This window comes from Typopeltis vanoorti, chromosome 13 (genome assembly GCF_054136105.1).
Source record: "Typopeltis vanoorti isolate ZY-2024b chromosome 13, IOZ_Tvanoo_1.0, whole genome shotgun sequence".
Lineage (NCBI taxonomy): Eukaryota > Metazoa > Arthropoda > Arachnida > Uropygi > Thelyphonidae > Typopeltis > Typopeltis vanoorti.
The window spans coordinates 42,680,686-42,707,153 of NC_143561.1; the positions used below are offsets into that span (position 1 = coordinate 42,680,686).

At 35.5% G+C, this 26,468-nt stretch overlaps 1 protein-coding gene across 1 annotated transcript in view; it reads left to right on the top strand.

Moving 5' to 3' along the window:
- The window catches only part of Naa15-16 (N-alpha-acetyltransferase 15/16), a 396,961-nt gene that overhangs the window by 347,037 nt on the left and 23,456 nt on the right, over positions 1 to 26,468 (top strand). The window contains exons 17-19 of the mRNA XM_090403132.1: positions 1,081 to 1,274; positions 12,777 to 12,984; positions 25,908 to 26,051. Of these exons, the coding sequence (XP_090259258.1) occupies positions 1,081 to 1,274; positions 12,777 to 12,984; positions 25,908 to 26,051 (546 nt within the window). The remainder of the gene's footprint in view (positions 1 to 1,080; positions 1,275 to 12,776; positions 12,985 to 25,907; positions 26,052 to 26,468) is intronic.

The following is a 26,468-nucleotide window of genomic DNA, read 5'->3' on the forward strand; positions in this document are numbered from 1 at the left end:
TGTGAAGCTTCTCGTGAATGATACAAAAGACAGTTGTTATAGAAAGCCTTGACCTTGCTGAGATTTCTTTGAGACTTCAGCTGTCTGTCATTGAACAGTTCTTCCTCAATCATCACTTCCACAGGCCAACTATAACTAGGATCATCTTTGATGCTCTCTTCCTATGCAAAACTGTTTAGCCCATTCTTTCATGGTGTAATATGAAGGAGAAGCTTCCTCATGAACACCATCCAGTTGCTGTTTGATAGCACTTGGAGAAAGCCCTTCTTTGGTGAAAAACCTTATCACAGCAAACTCAGTTTTAATATTATAGCCACTTAGCCTCTAACTGAATGATGCAGGTAGAGAGTGGAAACTGGTACACTAAGCTCTCCCATAGATGGTGCCATCTGTCAGGTCGAAAACTTTTAGTATCTTCCTCATAGCTCACATAGTTTTTCAAAAATCCATTGTTATCAGTCTACCTTGTTTTAACTGTCTTCACACTGAGGGTAATATGTTAGTTTTATACTAAAATATTTGTTAACCAAAGTTTTATTAATTTTATACATATTCTTGTATGATAAATCATTTGCAAGTTTTCGTGAGTGGAATTCACATAAAAGGGGTGAGAGGGTATTTATTTTGAACTGAGGACTCTAAATAACTGACTAGCAAAAGAATCATCTCTTATGAATGCCAGCCTGGAATAGATTCTAGGCTGACGATCATCGTGTAATAGATCCATTTCATTGTGCAAATCAGGCTTAGTTTGGTTTAAACCCTAAAATGGTCCAATCAAGAACTAGTTCCTATAATTAGTGTGAAGAATCTTTGTTTTTATATTTTATATGAATTATTTGATTTTCATTTGTAGTCAACACTATAGGTATTTATATCATGAACCATTTATATAGTGCTTGCATGTGTGTGTGCATGCACATACATGTGCATGGCATTATTATACTTCTAGTTATATATAATATCATGGACCATTTTACAATACATGCAAATGTACAACACACTATATTCATTACAAAATTCTTATTTCCATTATCATCTCATACAAATAACATATTAAATTGTTAATGTTATTTTCAGCAAATATGGCTCCATCAGAATTGAAAAAGCTTAGGAATAAGCAGAGGAAGGCAAGAAAACGAGCTGAACTCGAAAAAGAAAAGCAGACAGCTGCACAGGAAAAACGAGAACAACACATTAAGTCAAGACAGCAACAAGATGGAGAAATAGATGGTGTTAAAGAAGAAGAGTTAGTGCCTGATAAATTGGCTAGGGTAAATGCTCTCTCCCTCTTGTTTATGTCAGAAGATTTGGCATATAATTGTCATAAACTAATTGTCATTAATTTAGTTTTATTTTTTATATAGTTTGGACTGGAATTTGATATTATGCTCCTCCCCTCCCCTCCCCCAAACAACAGAGCTGAAATATTAGTGTCAGTTTTTTGAAACGAAAAGTGACAGTTCAGAACATATGCTTTTCCCCCCTTAAATACATGCATTCATATTTATGTTTCAAAAATATTGAAACATTGTGGCTAATTGTGAATAGGCCAATTTACTTGCTGAATTTAAAAGGCTGCTGGTTCGAATCCCCTTCCCCTCTGGGCATAGATGTTTGTGATTGTCAGTGGAAATACTAGTGGTGGTGGTGATATGCAGTAGATGGAGTTGGTGAAAAGTTGTAGAGTAGGTGCCCTCCCTCAATCCCTGGAGGTGTTACATAATAATAAGTGGATATAACATCAGTCAACATCCAGCAGGTTGTGTTTAAATTCCACCTTAAACATGGATGTTTGTGAATATTTTTAAGTGGAAAAATGAAAATTTCTCTGACATTCTCCCTGTGGGGAGGAGGAAATGGCTTAGAAGTTCTGTATTTATGGTCTGTAGAATAGGTTTCTGGATTATTGTAATCCAGAAACTGAAGAAATCTCTGCTACTAAGTTATATAGATTTCTTCTGTGGTTAATTTAATAGCATAAATTAAAAGTGGGTAAGGATATAAGATTAATAGTGAAATAAAAAGCAATTAAACTGTACCATAAGGAATATTTTATAGTACACCAAAAAAAAAAATATAAAAAATTAGGATTGTCGATTTCGTCAGTTTCTGGTTTATAATAATCCAGAAACCCTATTCTACAGACCAAATATGAAACTATTTTTCTGTATCCGAATATTTTAAAAAGGTTGAAGAATAAAAATGTTTACAGAATGGTTGTAAAAGGTGACAGGCATCAATAGTGTTTAGAAAGATATAACAAAACATAGACTATGGCTGGGTCGAAGCTAGTACAAACCATAAAGTTTTAGGGAAATTTAGATGAAATAGTGGGGGCTAATAATAATGGCAAGTACTTTAGTATTATTTCCAAGTCTCAGTAGAGTCTGAAGACTCATCATAGGAGATTGAACACTTAATAACTATCATATTTTGTCTCAAGGATATTCAACATTGGAGCATTCAACCATCTGTTATGCCAAAAATCTCCTAAACCAGGTAACAGATCCTGGTTTGTTCATCATCATCATCAAATTCCTGACATGTACCCTCAAGGGGTGTACAGGATATGATAGTACTACATGAAAAATTTACATCATTACTAACTTCCTGTCTACAATTTTCCTCCAAATCAGTCTATTACTTGTCAAGACTCCAACATTATCAGATCTTATCTTGTACCGTATCAATCCACCTATAGCTTGGTCTTCCTCTGGATCTTTTTCCTGCCAACCTGGCAGAGAACACTTGTTTTGCTAATCTTTCTTCGCCCATTCTGTTTAAGTGACCATACCACCTGAGATTAGCTCTGCTAACTCATTCCTGGATGCTGATGTGAAGTTCTTTCTTAATATCCTTGTTTTTAATGTGATATTGCCATTGATGCCATCTGTTCACACCTCTAATCTTTCTCAGGACTCTCATATCTACGGTCTCTCATCTTTGGTCAAGTGTTTTACTTCTGACCCAGCTCTCAGATCCATAAGTTAAAACTGGTTTGAACACTGTCTTGTATACAGCTAATTTAGTGTTCTGACTTATTCTCTCTTATTCCATATGAATTTATTCAATTGACTTCCTACCATACCAGCTTTGTTGATTCTGTTGTCTATTTCCATATTTAATTTACCATCTTCACTAAAAATCGTGCCTAAGTAGCTGAAATGTTTTACTTGTTACACAGGTTCTCCGTTCACAACGCAGTTGACATTTTCAACGATTCTGCTTATTTTCATTGTCTTTGTCTTTTTATTGCTGACCTTCATACCATATCTATTACAACAGTTATTCGATTTAGTCAGGGAATCTTGCAGACTTGTGGCGGATTTATTTAGAAGTATAACATCGTAATTATAAAGCAAAGAGCTGACATTAACATCTCCAATTCTGATATCATGTTTAATACCACTTTCCTTCATAATGTGATCCATATAGATAATGAATAGCAGAGGAGGGATACTGTACATCCTTGTCTCACACCAGATTTAACATTAAACTATCTTCCTGTACTTCCTTCAGTTCTAACTGCTGACTTACAACTCAAATAAAGACTTGTAGCGTATTGAATAGCTTCTCTCTTGGCACCTTGTCATATGCCTTTTCCAGATCGACAAAACTTAAATACAGATCTTTGTTATATTCCCATGCTTTCTCAACTATTTGTTGTAAAGTGAAAATCTGATCCTGACCTCTATTTGGCCTGAATCCAGCTTGTTCTTCGCCAAGCTTTTCTTCCACAATTCTTCTCAACCGTTTCTCAAGTATACTTGCATAGATCTTGCCAGGAACACTCAATAGGGAACTACCTCTGTAATTCTCACATTCAGTTTTATTTCCCTTTTTATATATGGGTACTATTAGAGCTCTACTCCAATCATCGGGAAATCGTCCCTCTGTCCAGGCCGTCTGAACTATGCGGTGCAGCCACTGTAAGACTTTTATACCACCATACTTCAGCATTTCTGGTCGAATATCATCTACTCCTGCTGCCTTTCCACATTTCAAGCCTTTGATGGCTTTTTCTACTTCAAGTATGGATATGTATTCCTGGCTGTATGTATGCGTGTTGAGTGTTTTTTACCACTGTGCTATTGCTGCTTGTTTCATTTAGGAATTTTTCGAAGTAATTACTCCATACTTCAAGGATATCTTTTTCTCCTGTTTTCATGTCACCTTTATCATCTCTAACTCCTTTTACAGCACTCTTTCTTCCATTTTTATTCATATGGTTTATTCATATAACCAGGTAATCAGATCCGTGCACAGAAATACAAAATGAGGCCTAATTACTGCCCTTGTACAGTAGAACTATCACCTCTTTATCCATATTTGCCATGGTTCTTCACATTATAGAAGCAGTTTTTTGGGTTACCCTTAAAACTTTCATGATGTGTCCCTGAACTTCAGTTCTTCCCTATCCACAAAGAACTCTCACCTCAAGAAGCAAAGTTTCTCCAATGTATTAAACCTTATTCCATCTTCTCTGGCCAAAGTACATCACTTTACAACATTGAAATGTCATCCCCATTATTCAGTCCAAAGCACCAGCCTATTTAAATCCTCTTGTAACAATCACATCAGAACTTCCTAACATGCTCTTTCTAATTTAACATCATCAGCAAACAACTGAATATCTCCTCTAACTCCCTGAACTATATCATTGATATATAACAATAGTAATCTGAGATATTCCACTTGTCACCTTCCTTTTTTTTTGGGAGACTGCAACCCCATACACAACTCATTGGCCCCTATCAGTCAGCTATCTCTGTAACCAAGCTACCAACTGATTATCCATCCATATCTGCTCAGTTTCAACAGTAGTTTATCATGCAGCACTGGATCAAATGCTTAGCAAAATCCAGATAAATCACTCCATACGCATCTCTTCCAATACACTAGCAACCCTATTATAAAATATAACCAAAGCAAGACCTCTCCTTAACAAACCAATTCTGGTCTCTTGAAAGCTTTCTGTTTTTCATCTCATCAATCCAGTTTATATTCTGTCTCTAACTAGTCTCTCGGACATCTTCAGCACTACACCTGATATACACACTCGCCTGTATTGGACACCATGCAGCACTGGATCAAATGCTTAGCAAAATCCAGATAAATCACTCCATACGCATCTCTTCCAATACACTAGCAACCCTATTATAAAATATAACCAAAGCAAGACCTCTCCTTAACAAACCAATTCTGGTCTCTTGAAAGCTTTCTGTTTTTCATCTCATCAATCCAGTTTATATTCTGTCTCTAACTAGTCTCTCGGACATCTTCAGCACTACACCTGATATACACACTCGCCTGTATTGGACACCATTCAGATTCTCCCTTATGTAGTGAATCAACACTGTTTTAAGTGATCTAGCATTCTTTTAACAACTAAGTGAAAAGCACTGCCTGCACTTTTGCACATTCCTGTAACACATGGTGATATCCCATCCAGTCCCACAGCATTATTAACATCAATGTTGGTTATATTCTAAATACTTTCCATTATTGAACTGTCAGTTTTTCTGTCCTTCTTCCTATGGGTATTCATCACTACTCCTCTCATATGACACATGAAATATACTAATGAAATACTCAATGAACATTTCCACTATATCTTCAGCAGATGTCACTCATGTTCTATCTCTGCTAGCTAAAGCCAGTCTCCCATATTCACTCTTTATTGTTCTATTGGCATAAATGTAGAATTCCCTAGGGTTTTATTTACCACTTCAGCTATTCTCCTTTCATATGCCAATTTATCCTTCCTCACTACACTCATCACTTTTCTGATCTATGCTTATACTCTTCACGCTGCTGCTAAGGTACCCTGTTCTTTATATTTCCTCCACAACATCCTCTTTCTTAGAAGATGATCCTACATAATTCCATGATTTATCCATTTCACCCCAACTTTATTTGTCCTCCTAACCATAGGAATGCAATCTGACATTGCCATAGGTAACTGATTTTAGACCAAGTCCTGGGCATTGCTGATTGTTCTCTCTTTTAATTGATAATGCTCATGCACATCACTTTGTTTCCTTAATTTATCATAGTCCCCTTGCTCTGTAATTCCACATATCTCTTTTGCTGTATGAAGCTTGTACCTGCCTAGCCACTCCCCACATCACATTCACACGATCACTCTTCCCGGTTGGTAGCATCATGGTAGTTGTCTCTGAGTAACTCGAGGAATTCGATCTCTTTACTCACACGTTATTTCCTGTTTCCAGTGAATGCTTCCCATTGTTAAAGGCATCCATTATCATCATCCTCCTGTTATTCACCAGTCGAAAAATGCCATAACCATCGTATTCTATTCCCATGACTACATCATCCCCTGTTAACCACATTTTGTTGACACCAATTATTTGCAGATGGACTAACTGTATCAAGGCCATACACTCAGCACTCTTATTCCTAATACTCCTTGTATTGGTGTATAAGCATAGTGGCTTTCCTCTGGTCCCCTTCCCATAATTCTTTGACCCTGTTGTTGCTCCTATTAAGACAGTCCTTTATTCTTACACTCTCAGTTCCACTATTTGGTTTTCTTTTCATTTTTTGATTGGCTACACTCACTTATCCAGCATCACACTGCTGTTCTCACTGAAATACAGCTATCTGTAGCAAACAGCCCCCCCCTTCAAATTTATCTCATACATTTGCAAATTCAAGTTCTCTCTTTCTGCACATTCTAGCTATCATGCCATTTGTAATCATTGCTCTTAGCGTTCTACTAATCATATCTTGGCAACACACACACACAGTTCTCCCCTCGCATTGCTTCTCTTCGTTGTCTCTAGCAACACTCGCAAATCCCACACTTTCTCATAAATCAGGTGTTCTTGCCATAGTCAATTCTTCTGCACTTCCTCACTTCTCCTATCACTGTTCCTGTCAGGCATACATTTGATGCCTGCTCCATTTTTGCAACTTTTCACATAGAGTCCTTATATAGCACCATGCTACTTTCCACCATTCCACTGTAATCATTCATCTTTGACTCATCTACCTTCTTATACTTCCAACCATCAATCTCTTCTCTACACATCCTATCTTATCTTCACCCTGCACATGCCTCAATTAATTCCTCACCCTTACCATATTTTTTTCTCATATACTCACTTCTCTTCATATTTTTTATACCAGCTGTACACCATTTGGCATTCATCCACCATTTCATACTGTCTTTTGCATCTACAAACAAAGCTGGCCTGGTTGGCCGAGTGGTTAGCATATCCGCTCTATGCTAACCACTCGGCTGGGATTTGAACCTCCAGCCAAAAGGCTGCAGGTTCAAATCCCACCATAGGCATGGGAAGTTTGTGGTTGTGTATGAAAATACTAGTGGTAGTGGGTGGTAGACGGCATTGGTGTGGTTGCAGCTCATTGTAGTTGGTGGATTGAGTGGAGAGGTGGAGACAGATAGTTGTAGAGTAGGTGCCCTTCCTCAATTAGTCCTTGGACTCCCTGGAGATGTCACGTAATAATAACAATAATAAACATTTGAAGAGAAAGCTCTAAACTTTTCCCCATATAGATCCACTATTTGGATCCTAGACACTTTAATTACATTCCAGCCTAATAGATCCATGGCATTCTCTGTTTACAGAGAACCCATGCACACTGGTAGATACAGTCACAAACAGTCCCCCTTCTAACATTATGAAATAATTAAAACTTTATGTAACAGGGCTAAATTAATTAGTTCAGATAACAGCATTCTTTCCATGGAACTTGATGACCTTCATAAAATCTTCTTAGCCATTAGCTACAGTTCCTCCCATATCCAAAAACTATTAAAACCCAAAACTCACACACCTTCTCCAGAACAGAGACTACACCAATGCTATCACTATTCCATATATCCAAGGCACATATGAAAAACTAACAAAAATCTTTAATAAAAAAAATACAATCGTTCAACCACTTACAGACCATATAAAAAAATTAGAATCCCTTTTCCACTCCACTAATGACCAGTCACAGTCTCTCTAGACCTGCCTGGTATTTACCAGGTCCCTTGTATTTGTAAACTATCTTACTATGGCCAAACAGGTAGAACAGCCAATATCAGGATTGCTGACCATATGGACTGTACCTGTATCCAGCACTACAACCACTCAGGACTTGCTGACCATGCTTTGGAGACACCTGCCATAGAATATTCTGGAAAAAGGCAACTCTATTTCATTGCAGCAAATAGAAATATGAAAGACTTTTCCTTGAATCTGCTTCTGCCTTAAGAAGCTACCCTAACCTTAACAAATTTGGTTGCATGAAACTGTCCCAAATTTGGAAAGTTCTCATCCTCTGTAATTTGCCCACTAGAGGCACTATTTAGGACTTTGGACCTTCTGTCAGTTGACATGCTTCAGCTTCATTACTTAGTGTAGTGCCTGCATGCACATATCTTATTATGTTTTGTTCCCTGATTATGGCGATTTGTCTTTGCCAAAATGTTGGTAGTATTAATTAAATTCATTTTAGTTAATATATTAGGCTACATTGTAGTTTCCTTAAAAAAGACAGTCATGAATAGCCAACACATAAGCCTTACCACCAAAGTTATTAGTGATATGTAATGGACCTTCCTGTAGATGATTGTTATTCTGCGAATAATACTGCAGTTACACATTTTACTTGTGAGCAGCCTATTAGCACTTCTCATTATCCTCTGTTAAAGATTTGGTTTGTGTATCAGTATTTGTAATTTTGTTATTGGCTCATTCTTAGCAATTGAGACATCTTCTTCATTGCTGTCATCTAGATCAGGGGTCTCCAAACTACGGCCGTGGGTCAGATGCAGCCCGCAATATGATTTTATCTGCCCCGCCAATTGGACTAATTTTTCAATAAGAATCCACAAAAAAACATGGGGTGTTGATAGAACTTCAAATGGAAATTTTTGAACTTCAGGCAAATGAACATATTAAAGATAAATACAGGGAAGAAAACATGATAGATTTTTATAAATTTTTGAACTCTGGGCAGTTCCCAAATTTGAAGAAATTTGCTTGTAAATTTATCTCTATTTTTGGGACAACGTATCTTTGCAAACAAACTTTTTCCCCGAATGAAATATATCAAGTCAAAATACAGGGCAAATTTATCTGATGAACATTTGAAATCGCTACTTGTAATTAGCACTTCAAAATTTGAACCTGAGTTTAATAAGATTTTAAAAACACAAACACAGTTACATCATTCACATTAATGGTTTTATTATAATTTGTGATAAAAATATGAGAATTTGCTGATAGTGTTCGTTGTCATTAATATACGATAATTTAATCTCACATACTTTGTAATAAGTTTTTATTTGCTTTCAATAAAACTCATATATCTAGTTCTAGAGTTTTTTATTACTACGGCCCACTGAACAGTGCTGAAGTACCCAATGTGGCCCTCACGGCTAAAAGTTTGGAGACCACTGATCTAGATCATTGGTAACCAATCTGTGGGCAAATGCAGTCCACTGACTGGTGTTACTTAGTTTAACCAGACTAAAACCAGAACCTATTCCTGTAATACAGGTATGTCAATAAAGTATCTTTGAATTGTTGGTTTTTTTTGGGGGGGTGGGCAGTAATAATAATAGGATATGTTGCATTTTCATGAGTAATAGTAATAGAAAGATTAACTTAATTGGAAATTATTATTGTTAGACCTAAAAGACTTCCAAAAATTTAAATCAAATCTTTATTCAGAAAATTGCACAAATCTCCTATACTTCAGTATTTGAAGTATTAAAAAACAATACCAGCTTAACCTTCAGTCCTATCTTCACAACATTATGGGAAACAAGTAATAACTACTCACTGAGGACTGCTAGCTGTGTACTTAGTGCAAAGAACAAGAGGAATATGTGGTTAGGTAATCAGCCTATAGTATGACAGAAGGAATGTCCGGTGCTGTAAATGGTTCCATTTACAGCATCAGAATATAAAATTTCAAAAAAAAAGAGCAAGGATATCAGAGAACACTCATTTGTCAACATTATGCCATCTGCAAGACCAAAGCTTCCTGACATGCTCTCATGAAACAGAAAGCTGTTAAGCCACTTCACACTAAACCAAAACAATCAAATTGTTATGATTGGTGATTTCAGTACGGTTGACCAAGTCTTCCCATTTACATTACAATACCTGGATCTAGCCAGCTACAAGTTTGCAAAAGCCAAAGAGATCTCACTAGAGAGGAAATTGCCTAGTTAGCTCTGTCATCAATCACATCAATATATTAGCTCCAGACTATACCATTAAAAGAAAACTGGTTGATTATTACTTTAAAATATTAAATATGAAGCTTGCTAAAGAAGTGAAATCTGCACCAGAATACAGACTAATTATACTATACACTGCTTGGAAAGAAGTCAACAGAGCCTGGGCAAGATGCATTGTGCCATGAAACAAGTCACGTTTGTAAACGGTATAAATTAGAGGAATGCTATGCTCCCAAGTCAGTGCGACTGTGTCTGGGTGAAATGATTGTGAAAAGGAAACTAATGGAGTTTAAAAGAGGTTTTGTGATAGGATGCCATGTTGGAGGCCTATCTGTTGACAAATTGGGCCATCCCAGGCCCAATAAATGATAGTATATTGTGTGTGTATGTGTGTGTGTGTGCATGCGCACACACACACACCTTATGTGGAAAAAAGTGTCCCGACACCAGTGTTGTTTAGACAATACTGCATTTATTGCAAATCAATAAGGAGTTGGTCCATCTTTGGCCACAATTACATTGTGTGCTCTCCTTCGCACACTTTCAGTGAGATGCTAGTAACTAATCACAGGTATAGTTTTCCTTTCCTCCTGCAAAGCAGTGGTCAGTTCAGACACAGAAGTTGAAAATGTCATTCTAACCCAAATCCGCTTTTGAGTTCATCCCAAAGGGATGAGCTAGGGCTTTGAGCTGGCCACACCAAATTCTGTACACCAATATCCTCAAACCATGTTGAAATGGGACATGCTTTATAGCACGCGCATTATCATGCTGAAACTAGAATGGCCTGCCTCTGCAAAACTAGTAACATATAGGCAATGTCACATTCTCTAGAATGTCCCAGTACTTTTTGCATTTGATATTTCCCTCCACAACTGCTAATGGTCCAAGTCCATACCACAAGAATATCTTCAGACCATGCCACTACCAAATTTAACATTTGGGATGATACATGTTGGCAGATACTGTGTAAAATCTTGCACAATAAGTAAAATTAGTTACTTATCGAGCTCGGTTTTACAGGGGTTTCAAACACACACATACACAGAAAGTTGCTTACTCTCATTCGTATGAGTTATTAACAGCTTGCATACACAGCTTGGCCATGGGAATTTAACTGGTGCTTTGTGTGCATGAAGTTCTTTATGAACGATCTTCATGCACACACACACACTCGCTCTGTTGACTCCTGCAATTCCTTGGTGATTGCACAGATGAATAATGGCACTCACGGGTGACGCATTTCAGAACTCTCTTAGTCCCTTTCCATCAATTTATGTGGCCTTCCTGAATGTTTCTTGGTAGTCGTAAGTCCCTCACATTTCCATTTACTAATAATGTCTTCAATAGTTGACCGTGGGTGCTGCAATTTTTCTGAAATCGCACACACGGACAGGTTGTTGATATGACATCCTATAATAACACCTTGTTGGAAGACAGTATGCTCAACATGCATGGCCATGTCTCAAGAGTAGACAATGTACAGTACTGTACAACATCTGAGTAGCTCACCCACAGTTATAAAGAAATTCTGGCACATATGATCTATTGCAATATTTCGTTTTTGTTGTGGAATAGAGTATCCAGACACTTCTTTTTTATCGCATAGAGTATATTTGGTATTGGAACAAACATGTGCTCTGTTGATTAGTATGTGAAAATAGTAGGAAACTGTATGAGCATGTGCTTTTAGAACAACTTGTACCTATCAGAATCTATGTACAAGTCTGAAGCTGAACTTTTTAGCAAAATGTCACATGCAGTTAGAAGAATGACATATTCCTCTTTGTTAAAAAGATTTGGGTTTGTGTACCATTATCATGCAAAAATTTATCTTAATGTTTCAGTGAGATCAACCAAGTATCAAATAGAGGCAGAAGTTTTTTTTTTTTTTTTTTTGCAGGTATCTTAGATTTCTTCTTATGCAGAAACAGTGAGTGGTATTTTTGATTTGAAAAAAAGCATCTTGGATTTTGTTTCTGGTTTCAATTTCTTTATATTAATATTCTGCAAGTTGACCTTGGGCTATTTAGATATAATTCTCACTTTGCACTTTTATGTGAAAGCTGCTAATTATGCACACATCAACTATACTTGTCTGTAGGTGGAAGAGTAATGGAGGAACTTTCTAAACATGTCATGACTCACATGCAGTTCTCTCAGTCTTGTGGATGTTTTCTATATTATTTGCATCACGGGAATGCATTAAATTAACTCGACTACAGTTACACTAATAATCATTCTGTGTTGTTACTAATTTTGAGTATTAATAACTTACAATGTAGGCACATATTCACTTCTCAAAATAGCCAATTTTTATATGAATTTTATACCTTAAAAGATTTTTGTATATGTGTGAACTTTAAGTGATAGCAAGTAATTATGAATATAAATAATTTACAAATTTCAGTCGCTTCTCCAAATAATCAATTTTTACTTTAATTTTTACTGCATTATAGCTTATACATTCATTGCTTAAGTTAGAAATTTAAATCAAAGTATCCCAGCCAAATTATGTATTATCTATTTTTTGTTGATATTGTAGGCTGAAGATCCATTAGAACAAGCTATTAAATTTTTGAAACCACTGCAAACACTTTCATCAAAGCGGGTAGAGACTCATTTGTTGGCCTTTGAAATATACTATCGTAAGAACAAGCTTTTACTAATGCTGCAATCCATTAAAAGGGCATGGAAACTTGCACCACATCATCCACAGCTGCATAGTAATCTAGTGCGATTTTACACTATAGGTATGTATAGTGTAAAACATCTTTTTTCAATTTCTCTCTCTCTCACTATATATATATATATATATATATATATATATATATATATATACATACGAAGGTGGTCTGAAAAGTTCTCGGCCTAACTATGGAAAAAAAACGAATTTATAATTTCATAATTATTTTTATTTTTCAACATAATCTCCCTTAAGACTAATACATTTATTCCAGCGATGCTCCAGCACCATTATCCCATCCTTGTAGTTGTTCTCAGTAAGATCTGCAAAATACCCCTCTATAGCTGCAATCACCTCTTGATTCAAAGAAAAATGCTGACCAGCAAGAAAGAGGTTTTAGTTTTGAGAAGAGATAGTAGTCAGAGGGAGCCAAATCTGGGGAATAGGGTGGATGTTCCAACAGTTCATAGTGTGGATCCCTTAATTTTCCCATTGCCAAAACACCTTTGTGGGCAGGTGCATTGTCCTGATGAAAGATGATTTTTTCTTCTGCAAATCGGGTCTTTTCTAACAATTTTTTTCATCTAGTCTGGTTAAAAGATCGAAATAATATTGCCCGGTTATTGTTTTATCCTTTACAAGATAATTAATAAACAAAATGCCTTTAGCATCCCAAAACACCGATGCCATGACCTTTCCTGCTGGTGGAACCACCTTTCTCTTCTTTGGCTCTGAACCGACTTCTGTCCATTTTGACTGCTGTTTGGATTCTGGTGTGTAATGGTGAATCCAAGTCTCATCCATAGTAATAAATCGATACACAAAATCAGTTTTATTCTTGTTAAAATGCTCCAAGCACTGTTCAGAGATTTTCATGCGAGTGCGTTTTTGATCTGCTGTGAACAAGCACAGCACCCATCTTGCGCAAAGCATTTAATTTGCAATTCTTCATGCAAAATATATCCTACATGTTCCTTTGAAATGCCTATAGTCTCAGCAATTTCACAGACTTTGACTCACTGGTCATCCAATACCATATCGTGCACTTGATCAATGATTTCTGGTGTTGTTACACTTCTTGGACATCCTTCAAACAGATCATCTTCAAGGCTGGTACTGCCATGTTTAAACTCAGCAGCTCATTTCTTAATTGTCAAAAACGATGGAGCAGAGTGCCCATAAACTTTTATGAACTTCGAATGAATTTCTTTTGGCATTAAACCTTCTTTTACAAAGAATTTTATAACCGCACAGTACTTAATTTTATCCATTTTAAGGGATACAGTCAACATTTTTGCTTCAGATAGCTATATAAAACAAACTACTTGATAGAATGACTTGCAATTTCACATGGAATGCTTATGACAGATGTAACAACTTAGAAAAAAAAATCTTGCTGATAGTGTTGCCATCTATAGTCAAGGTCGAGAACTTTTCAGACCACCTGCATACACATACATGAGGGGGGGGGGGGGAGGTCTGGAAAGTTCTGATACACACCTAGAGCAAAAATCATATTAAAGCAACTGATATAACCACAAGAAAGAACATACCTTAAAACCCTTTAACCCACATGTATCATCAAATTGTAATAATTTGTTCTTTTTCTTTTAGGATATATAAGAAGACATAAAATTAATTCATTTTTGTTCTAGGTGTTTATCAGAACTTTCCAGACCCTTCCCCCCTTGTGTGTGTGTGTGTGTGTGTGTGTGTGTGTGTGTGTGTGTGTGTGTGTGTGTGTGTGTGTGTGTGTGTGTGTGTGTGTAAAATGTGCATGTATATAATGTTATATTTTTTTTCAGCCAAAGCTGAGGTATGTAGATCATGCCTTAGTAATTTACTAAGCAATGCTAATTCCTTTACACATACTGATATCCTAATTAATCCCACAGCCGTATCTGCATTAACATTCTGCAATATCTTGAGTATTTCTAATTCATTGCCCTCTATTCTCATGTGAGAACTGTCACAGTACTTAGATGATAGACCCTTGCAAAGTGGTCACTCAGTAACTTACTCTCAACTATTTTATTTGCTTTCATCACCTGGCTACCATCAGCATGCATTAAGTTTATCCATTTGTAGTCATTCTCCCTCTTACTTACCAACATTGTAAAAGACTGGAATTTTCTTTAGTCATTTTTCTGTTGATTCCATTCACGAGAGGTTAGTATATAGTAAATTAGTACACTAATGTACTATGGTATATTAGTACTGTGTATGGTTAAATTTTTTGACTAATTCTCCTAATCTGATTTTTTCTTAATTACTATGGTGGTCACATTTCTTGTCTGAGTCTTGTATTTATTGTGAGCTTGCTGATGCACTTTTTTTTTTTTGAGCTTCTGCTTAATGATACTTCTCATCCATGTAATTTCTACCTGATTTATGCATGCTTAACAACCTTCCGAGTCCAGATATTATGATTCCTCTCTCCATTTGAATGCAGTGTGGCTAACTTGGTTATGGACAGATCCTCTAATCAGAATCCAGCACTCTCAAGTCCCTTTCATCACATGCTATTTCAAGTAATTATCTCTTAATATTGAATAAATTCCATTCAATATCAAGTTGATATAATGACTACAGCACTAGTCTGTAGTCATTATATCAACTCAATGGAACATCTGCAGGATGAGTTGTAACAAGCTGTTCACAATAGAGAATGGTTGAAAGCACAGAGGAATAAAGAAATCTTACAGCTTAATTAGTTTGTACAAGGAGTGTGTATGTGTGTTGTCAAATTCATCCATTGTACACCGGTATGGTGGAAGCCAACAACTCTGTTTTGTAGGCTAAATTCTATATTTTACTAAAACAAGTCTTCTAGTCACATTTTTTATTATTATTATTATTACATAACACCTCCAGGAGTTCAAAGACTCATCGAGGGAGGGCATCTACTCTACAACTCTTCATCTATACCAACTATCTATCATCTACACTATCTACCGCCAACCACCACCACTAGTATTTTCACAGACAATCACAAACATCCATGTCCATGGCGAGATTCAAACTCTCAGCCTTTTGGCTGGAGAGTGGATACACTAACCACTTGGCCAACCAGTAGTTGTTGTTGTAATCACTCACACTGCAGTTTTCTGGAAAAGTAACTGTGCAGAACAGAAATGAAAAAAATAATTTAATAATTACTGTAATACGCACCAGTGTATACAAGGCAAGTGAGCATAAGACGACCCCCAAAATTTCTTTTCAAAATGTTTATTTTGTGCTATGCTTGCCATATAAGAACCACAGATTTTACAATTACACTGACAGTTTCTTACACATTACTTTATTTTAATTTAATATAATGTAGGCATACAAATCATAGTAGGAATTTTCTTTACTGTAATTTATGAATAATGTCTTCCCATATAAGACAATCAATAAAATCATTTGTTTGTTATGTTTACACCACTCTTCTGCTCTGTATGTTTGTAATTCATGTAATTTTGAATCAGTAAAGTTTCTTTAGGATTTAAATAAAAAACTACATGCTTACCCTGATGAATACATTTCTTAAATACCAATATTTATAAAAAATATATTAATATCATCATCATCATCATCATCATCATCAAATTTCTGCCATGTACCCTCAAGGGGTGTACAGGATATGACAGTACTACATGAAAAAATTACATCATTACTAACTTCCTATCTACAATTTTCCTCCAATTCAGTCTGTCACTTGTCAAGACTCCAACATTATCAGATCTTATATTTCTATCGTCTAAGGCACTTTGTACCGTATCAATCCACCTATATCTTGGTCTTCCTCTGGGTCGTTTTCCTGCCAACCTGGCAGAGAACACTTGTTTTGCTAATCTTTCCTCTCCCATTCTATTTAAGTGACCATACCATCTGAGATTAGCTCTGCTAACGCATTCCTGGATGCTGACAATGTCAAGTTCTTTCCTAATATCCTCATTTTTAATATGATATTGCCATTGATGCCATCTGTTCACGCCTCTAATCTTTCTCAGGACTCTCATATCTGCGGTTTCTAGTCTTTGGTCAAGTGTTTTACTTCTGACCCAGCTCTCAGATCCATAAGTTAAAATTGGTTTGAACACAGTCTTGTATACAGCTAATTTAGTGTTCCGACTAATTTCTTTCTTATTCAATATGAATTTATTCAATTGACAGCACAGTGATAAAAAACACTGACCAGGCATGCAGTCAGGAATACATATCCATACTTGACGTAGAAAAAGCCATCAAAGGCTTGAAATGTGGAAAGGCAGCAGGAGTAGATGATATTCGACCAGAAATGCTGAAATATGGTGGTATAAGAGTCTTACAGTGGCTGCACTGCATAGTTCAGAAAGCCTGGACAGAGGGACGAATTCCCGATGATTGGAGTAGAGCTCTCATAGTACCCATATATAAAAAGGGAAATAAAACTGAATGTGAGAATTACAGAGGTATTTCCCTACTGAGTGTTCCTGGCAAGATCTATGCAAGTATACTTGAGAAACGGTTGAGAAGAATTGTGGAAGAAAAGCTTGGTGAAGAACAAGCTGGATTCAGGCCAAATAGAGGCTGTCAGGATCAGATCTTCACTTTACGACAAATAGTCGAGAAAGCATGGGAATATAACAAAGATCTGTATTTAAGTTTTGTCGATTTGGAAAAGGCATATGACAAGATGCCGAGAGAGAAGCTATTCAATACGCTGCAGTTATATGGTGTCAATGGGGCATTATATCAAGCAATACTTAGTCTTTATTTGAGTTGTGAGTCAGCAGTTAGAATTGAAGGAAGTACAGGAAGATGGTTTAATGTTAAATCTGGTGTGAGACAAGGATGTACATTATCCCCTCTGTTATTCATTATCTATATGGATCACATTATGAAGGAAAGTGGTATTAAACATGATATCAAAATTGGAGATGTTAATGTCAGCTCTTTGCTCTATGCAGATGATGTTATACTTCTAAATAAATCCGCTACAAGTCTGCAAGATTCTCTGACTAAATTGAATAGCTGTTGTAATAGATATGGTATGAAGGTCAGCAATAAAAAGACAAAGACAATGAAAATAGGCAGAATCATTGAAAATGTGAACTGTGTTGTGAATGGAGAACCTGTGGAACAAGTAAAACATTTCAGCTACTTAGGCACAATTTTTACTGAAGATGGTAAACTAAATATAGAAATAGACAACAGAATCAGCAAAGCTGGTATCGTGGGAAGTCAATTGAATAAATTGAATATATTAATATGTCAGTACATTAATGTTCTAATTAACATAATATAAAAAAGTGTATTAAAACAGAGTACATGCATCCAACATAGCACAACTACACATATTACATTATTGCATGAGCTAGACAATAGCTTGATGGCATTTTCCATTGCCAAATTAATTGCTTCAGATTTTATACCCAGAGTATAAGACGACCCCCGCCATGTTTCAGAATATTTTTTTCTTAACTTCAAACATTGTCTTATATGCTGACAAACATAGTAAATATTTACATGCCAACATATTGTTAGCTAAAACTAGCATTATGTTCATATTCAGAGAGAAAATGAAATAACGTAAACAGTAAGGGCACTTGTGCTTAGATATGTTATTGTACTACTCATTACAACAGAAGTGACGGTATTTAAAAGTTCTATTCCAATTATCAGAATTCAAAGGTCCAATGTATAGGCAAGATATGGCAAAAATGGACCAAATAACTGCATATATCAGTATAATATTAAACAGTAACATCATATAAAATTCATATTTTATACGATACTAATACACAAAGAGCATGCAATCAAATCCCTCCCTTCAAATGAGCCCATCTCAGATTCTGTGTTCATGAATGATATGATCTATAGATAACAGTGGCGGCTGGTGAAAATTTTAAGTGGGGGTGCTGCATATACAAAAAAATAAAAATAAACACTTTTTTTCCCTAATCAGTAATGAATTTATTAATAAATAAATTTACATATTAAAAATTGCTTTATTAAAAATATTTCATCCTCACCACGAACAAACACACAATAAAAGTTTTGTATCAATAGCAATGACAAGTGCAAACGAATATCGGTGCATTAGATCGCAGTGCATTTGTTTTGTGTAACGATAATTGAAAAATATAATTCTTTTCATATTTTCAACAGTGACACTCGTCATAATTCAGCCTTGTATCTATAATAAATAATTATATGTTATTTTAACAAAATAAAATAAGATTTACAAAAAAATAGTTCACCATGAACATGCGCCAATAATAAACGTTTCATATCTCACAGAAATAAGGCGCATAAGCTTACTAAAAATACACCGCTGTTTGAGCAGTTACAGTTGGGAATGACATAACATGCAATGACAAGAGCAAACGAATATCGGCGTTAGATCGCAGTGCATTTGTTTCATGTAACAATAATTGAAAAAATATTATTCTTTTCATATTTTCAGCAGTGACACTCGTCATAATTCAGCCTTGTATCTATAATAAATAAATAATTATATGTTATTTTAACAAAATAAAATAAGATTTACAAAAAATAGTTCACCAGACACATGCACCAATAATAAACGTCTCATATCTCACAGAAATAAGGCAGGTAAGCTTACTAAAAACACACTTCCGTTTGAACAGTTACAGTTGGGAATGACGTAATGTGCAATGACAAGAGCAAACGAATATTGGCGTTAGATCGCAGTGCATTTGTTTCGTAATCTAAAGCATTAATCGAACAATTCCAATTATTAACTATTTAATCAATGTCAGAACATAAGCTGTAACCTTTAACATGTTGTACTGCATTTATATAATGTTGTAAGCATTGTTATTATTTATAAACACAAACAAAATTTAATTTTTTCATTTTTTCCTTGGGTGTGCTGCAGTGTCGCAGTGCTTATGTATGGGCCGCCACTAATAGATAACCACAGATGATGCTAATCTCAATAAGGAATAATGCAGTTTAATATTATGTGAATGGGTAGCAGTTGCAAGAGGGAGAGCAAAAGTTGACGATATTAAGCATAATACAATGTCAGTATTAATGCTACGATGAGGAATATGGTAAAGGGCATACAGAAGTTTCTGATGATCAAAGTGATACTGGTGCTGTTAACTACTCCATATGACAATTATCTGTGTGAATGTTAAAATAAGATTTTATATATTACATATTTTATATATTACACACACAAAATAATTTAATTTTTGGCCTCGGGAAACTAGAAGTGGTGACTCCATTGGCAAGTGCAAATTTTAAGATTGAGTCGCCATGCCATATCACCTCTTTTTTCTTAGATTTCAACTGACTTACCTTGTTGTTATTAATATTATGATTACCAAGTTCAGTACTTTCCTGCCTGTTCTTCTGATCCTTTTTCTTATCACGTCTCTGTTTAATCAAACGGTTTTCCAATTCTCTGGTCGATTTTCTAATAATTTCTTTTAATTGAGATTTTTCTAATGTCACCTTATCCTCAGATAAATTATCGTCATCACTGAAGCAGTACTTTTGTTCATAAGGAACAAAATTGCAATTAAAAATCTCATTTCTGCTGTCCCTATATTTTACTTTGATCTTTTTTTTAAAAAGTACATATTTCTAAATCATAAAATAGAGTGGGAGGCGATTAGATTTGTTGTTTTTATTCAATATCCTTTTAATTGTTCCACAGATTTTCTTGAAATTTCTTGCATCTGTATCTTTGTTCTTTTACATATATTATTATGCAACCTAAATAACGGTGTAATAATTAACCCTCTCATGCATAAGGGCCTCATATGAAGACACATGAAAGTACATGTTTAACATATACAGGGCACAAATTTAGCAAAATTAATGAATTTATGATAATACTGTAAGATTAAATGGAACTTTATCATCGTTATATTTTTTATAAATGAATATAAAATATCTTTTTATATATTCAATAAAAGTGTTAATATTCATAATAGCACTTCACAGTATAAACAATGCCAATAGGAGAAAAAAATAAATATTGAACTCACTAATATTTTGCTAGTTTTCTACCCAGCATCTTCAGAACACAAAACAACTGTGATAAGCAATACAGCACTCAACATCTTCAACAAAACATGTAAAAGTGGTTGGGGCCTAAGGATGTTACAGTTTATGTATACTAATGCAAGAAATATCAGGAATAAGATTTTGGCACGGATTGATACAGCCTTGACAAAACTTACAGGCATTAATGGCATTTGACTCACAGCTGACGCTGTAGGTACAAGGAGAGAATGTGAGGGTATAGTATTTTCAGGGAGAATAGAGAAAATAGGATAGGGAGCAGTAATGCTCATGATTGCAGATGAACTGCAGCCAAAAAACAGTAGGTGGTCAGGAAAACAGAGATGATATGGATGGTAGTTCATTTGAGGCATCTGGTGTGAGATAGAGGATAACAAGAAAAAATATGCATTTCCTTGCTGCCATAGGCTAGGGGAGAAGGGGGGGTGGTAGTAGGGATGATGTGGAAGACATGTATCAGCAAATTAGCACAATGAGATCAAGCAATTATGATGGGAAGGCTTCAACTATGAGGACACAAACTGGAAGAAGAAACGATCACATAGCTGGTTTGGAGAACTTGTTTTAGTAAAATATAGAATTTAGCCTACAAAACAGAGTTGTTGGCTTCCACCATACTGGTGTACAATGGATGAATTTGACAACACACACACACACACACACACACACACACACACCTTGTACAAACTAATTAAGCTGTAAGATTTCTTTATTCCTCTGTGCTTTCAACCATTCTCTATAGTGAACAGCTTGTTACAACTCATCCTGCAGATGTTCCATTGAGTTGATATAATGACTACAGACTAGTGCTATTCCAGGAACTTTTCCAGATGATCTCTGTTAGGACATGGTGCATTATTTTGCTGGAATTAAATACAGATAAATAATCTATAAGTATGTTGGAATGTACTTAAAACAATTCTCAAGTAAGCTATGGCATTCAAACATAACCCTGGTATTATGCAATCTAATGTATGCCATGAAAACACTCTCCAAATCACTACCTTCAATCAGCCTGTTGCCATGTGGCATAGCGAAACCATGATTCATGCTTCCACCATATCTTGTACATACTGCCAGTTGAAATAAATGAAACTGGTGGAATTTGTCTCTAACAAATTCCACCAGTTAGAGGAGCAAAAAAAATAAGCCTTTTTCTGCTCCTCAATTTTCCAGCCTGAATATTTATGTCCACTTAAAACAATTCTCAAGTAAGCTGTTGGCATTTAAACATAATTCTGGTATTATGCAATCTAAGGTATGCCATGAAAACACTCTCCATGATTTTCCAGTCTGAATGTTTATGTCCACTGTATCTGTAGGTTACTTGTTTTTTAGCTGACAAGAGTAGAATTTAGTTGTTACGTTCTATTATACCTTATCTCTCTGCAGAGTTTGATGTGTTGTGCATTCCTAGTTGCTTCTTTGCAAATTGCCTAATAGGAATTATAAGAATTGTGCAGACTAACAGAAAGGGTTACAGTGCCATTTAACTAACTGTAACCCTTTCTGTTAGTCTGCATAATTCTTATACAGGGTGTTCGGGATAAATTTGACATATTTATAATTAATTATATTTTTCCGTAAGTTACATGTATTAACACACACTTCTCTTCATTTAAAAGTTTGGACCCTTCTTCATTCATATACAAGATGTCAGAAAGGATGGATAGCTGGAACCCACCTGAATCATGGAAGAGAATAACTTGTATCATGATGATTCGTGCCCGCCATCAAAATAAGGATATTACGACTGCTGCCCAATGCTCCCTGAATACAGTAAAAACAATCAGGCATGAACTAGAGACTTGCAATGGTGACTACGAGGATGTAGCAAGAAGAAAGATCCCTAGCAGACGATCTGATTGCGTTCGTACAGCAGAATTCCTCGCAAATCTGCAGGAACAGGTGTTGAAGAACCCTGGCATTGGAATTCGGGCTTTGTTCGTGGAGTTGCTAACTGTAGTCAAGCCCTGGATAACAAGGGTAGCCAATGGTAGGCCGTATGTATGGCAGCAGGATTCGGCCCCTTGCCACACCTCTGGGAAAAGTCAAAAATGGTTGTCTGAAAATTTCTACGACTTCACCAGTCCAAATGTTTGGCCTCCAAACTCCCCAGACCTTAACCCCATGGATTATTTTGTATGGGGCGCAGTTGAAAAAGACACCAATCACACTTCCAGTAATACAAAAGCCCAGTTAATGGATAAAATTAAAACAGTTTTTGCGGCCCTTCCCAGGGAGACTGTAGCATCAGCTTGTTCGAGGTTCCGAAGCAGAATTGAAGCTGTGATCGATGCTAATGGTGGTTATTTTGAGTAAATCTTGTTGATAGTATTGTAATTAACTCTGCCTGTAATGTTTTTTTGTCAATTCATTAAATTTAATAGATACAAAGAAGATTTTCTTTTTCCTTACGAAACTGTCAAATTTATCCCGAACACCCTGTAATCCTCCATCAGCCTGTCACATCACTACACTGGTCCTGGCCAAGGACAGTCATTGGCTGGATGTTTTGAGACATTTCAGTCACCTTAAACACTCACTGTTGAATATAATTGAGCCAACAGGACAAAAGTTTCCATGATATTTGCATAGATATGCCTAGTGCCAACTTCATCATCGCTATTAAATTCCTGACATGTACTCTCACAGAGTGTATAGAATATTGTGATAATACTAAATGAAAAAGTTACATCATTACTAACTTCCTATTTTGAGAAACAGTTTTCCTCAGAATTAATCTGCTATCTCTCAAGACTCCAATATCATCATATCTTGTAATTCTGTCTTCTATAGAACTTCTTACTGTTTCAATCCACCTGGATCTCAGTCTTCCTCTGGGTCATTTTTCCTGACATCTTGGCAAAAGACACTTTCTTTGTGTGCTAACCTTCCCTCTTCTATTCTGTTTAAGTGACCATACCACCCAAGATTAGCTCTGGTAACACATTCTTAAATGTTAACGATGTCAAGTTCTTTCCTAATATCCTCATTTTTTATGTGATACTTCCATCTGTTCAAAACTCTAATTATCTGTGGCCTGCAGTCTTTGATCAAGTGTTTTATTTCTAACCTAACTCTCAGATCCATAAGTTAAATTGGTTTCAACACTGCTTATCTACAGCTAATTTAGCATTTTAGAATAATTTAGCACCATCATATTGTTTGTGGTTTAAGTCAATAGAGAGTACAGTTTGGTTGGGTAAGTCAAAAATTGACTGCCCATTCCCTTTGTTCAGTATACCTAGTGGATACCTACTAACAGGGTGTACACATGAAGGGAAGGATATTGAAAATAGTCAATTCTCCACATTCCTTAAAGGCAATATGAAGATCTTTTCCCAGTTATTTGTCTTTGACCCTTAAGCAATCCTATGTAGAAAGTAAATATCAGGAAGGTGTCAAAATATTCTGGAGGCTATTAGAAATGGAGGAAAGAGTACTATACTGCTCAAAACAGTTAGGGGATATTTTAGTTTCTGTCAGATAATTATAAATTTCTGCAAATAATTATAACTATTGGATACTTTATACATGAATAAATATTTCTTACTTATGGATAGAGTGTAAGTGATGAGATATTGTTTTAATAATCGATATTTATTACAAATTTTACATTTTAGCATGAAATAATTTAACAAGAATATCCCCTAATTGTTTTGAGGAGTATATAAAAGGAATCAAAGATGTCCTAGATGTCTGGAGTAATTACTTTGAAAAACTGTTAATTGAAACAAGAAGTGACAGAACTCTAGTAGAAAATTTTCAAGAGAAATGCAAACAGGGGTATATATCAATACTTCTGGTAGAAAAAAAAGTTCAAAAACTTGAAATGTGGAAAGGCTGGATTAGTTGAAATTCGGCAAGAAATGCTCAGATATATGGAAGTATAAAAGTTTTGCAACACTGCATAATTCAGAGGGCCATGTCAGAAGGTGGAATTCCAGGTGATTATTTTTTAAATGGAGAACTCATCCACGAGAGGTTGGCCAACCTAGAGTACGCTGATACTGGAAATAGGGAACTTATTCACATTTGACTTGAAAAGCTTTGGGTTTTATTCTTTTGGAAATGTATGTGAAAGACTGTCCCAGAGGACAGTGCTGGAAGGGATAAACAAAGAGAAGAAGTTCTGTAGGTTTGGAGTCAAACTGTGACATGGTGTTGGTTAGCTGCACACATTTGGATAGATTTGCATCAGACCTTATCTACACATCACATGCAGAACTGATGTGATATAGGTTGTTCTATTAAATTACATTCATGCACACTCATGCAGTGTTGAAAATTGGGTGCTTGCTCAATATATAGCATAGAACATATATTTTGGTGAATTCCAGCTATAAAAGATTGTAAACTTATCATACATTACCATGAGTAGATAATCATGTTAGATAATCTGGAACCCTGTTTAAAGATCAAACGCTAGTTTTCAAGCTACTTAAAGCTCCAGTAAGCAGGATGGTGGTCTTGCACTTTTTGATAAAAAGTGCAAGACCACCGCGTGATAAAAAGTGTATCACCTAAAACTAGTGATAAATTCCATTGCATAATGCAGATATGTATAATAAACTAAACATTTACTATATTATATGTAAACCAAACTTTTTTTTTTTTCACTTGTTGATACAAATGTGCGACTTCTCCAATATTTTTAATTTTGTACATGATGAAATATGACTTATGCGATATTTCAAAAAGTACATAAAAAGTACATTCTCTTCTTCTGGCTACTCCAGAAGAAGAGAATGTTAAAAGCTGTCCTTTCTGAGAATGCTGGTTTGTTTAGTCAAGATGATAATATTAAATAACAAGAAAAACAAAAATAGAGTAATAAACTCAAATTTAAATGCATACACACATGTATGAGCATGTATAATAAATAAACTGGGTTACTTGAATATGTATATAAATGAGTCATTAAAATTAATGCAAAGCATATCTTTTATTTTTGTGCAGTGTTCCAGAATATAGATTTGCCAGAGCCTGTGTCTACCGTCCTAAAGCAAGAAATGGATAAAATTTATGGTTCTAAAGATGCCTATCAATTAAATGAAGAGTTCCTGGACAAATATGCCAATTCTTTGCCTCACTTGCTTCAAGGTATTTTTTTATTTATTTATTTATTTTTTTTTCAACTTGTAGCCAATTTAAAATGATGATGATGATCAACTGCATTATTTACAACTGCCAGCAGGTGCGGATTTTCAATACGAAGCTGTATTTTTAGCATGAGTGTATTTTCTTTTCACGTCTTTTTCACTGGAGATTGAAAGAGTGCTTTTCTCTCTCTCTGGACATATTGTCCAGAGAATTAATTTCCTCATTTTTTCTTGTGAAAGAAAATATTGCCAGTGTTTTGCATTTCTTCTGGAAGTTATTTGAAAAGATCTATGCAGAGCCTGCCATAAAGGGATAGGGGAATAGGAAATGCAAAGTTTTGAATTTATGTAATAGAAGTGTTAACAAGTTTTCTAATTTAGATTAACACATTTTATTCAACTGAAAATTAGTAGTCCT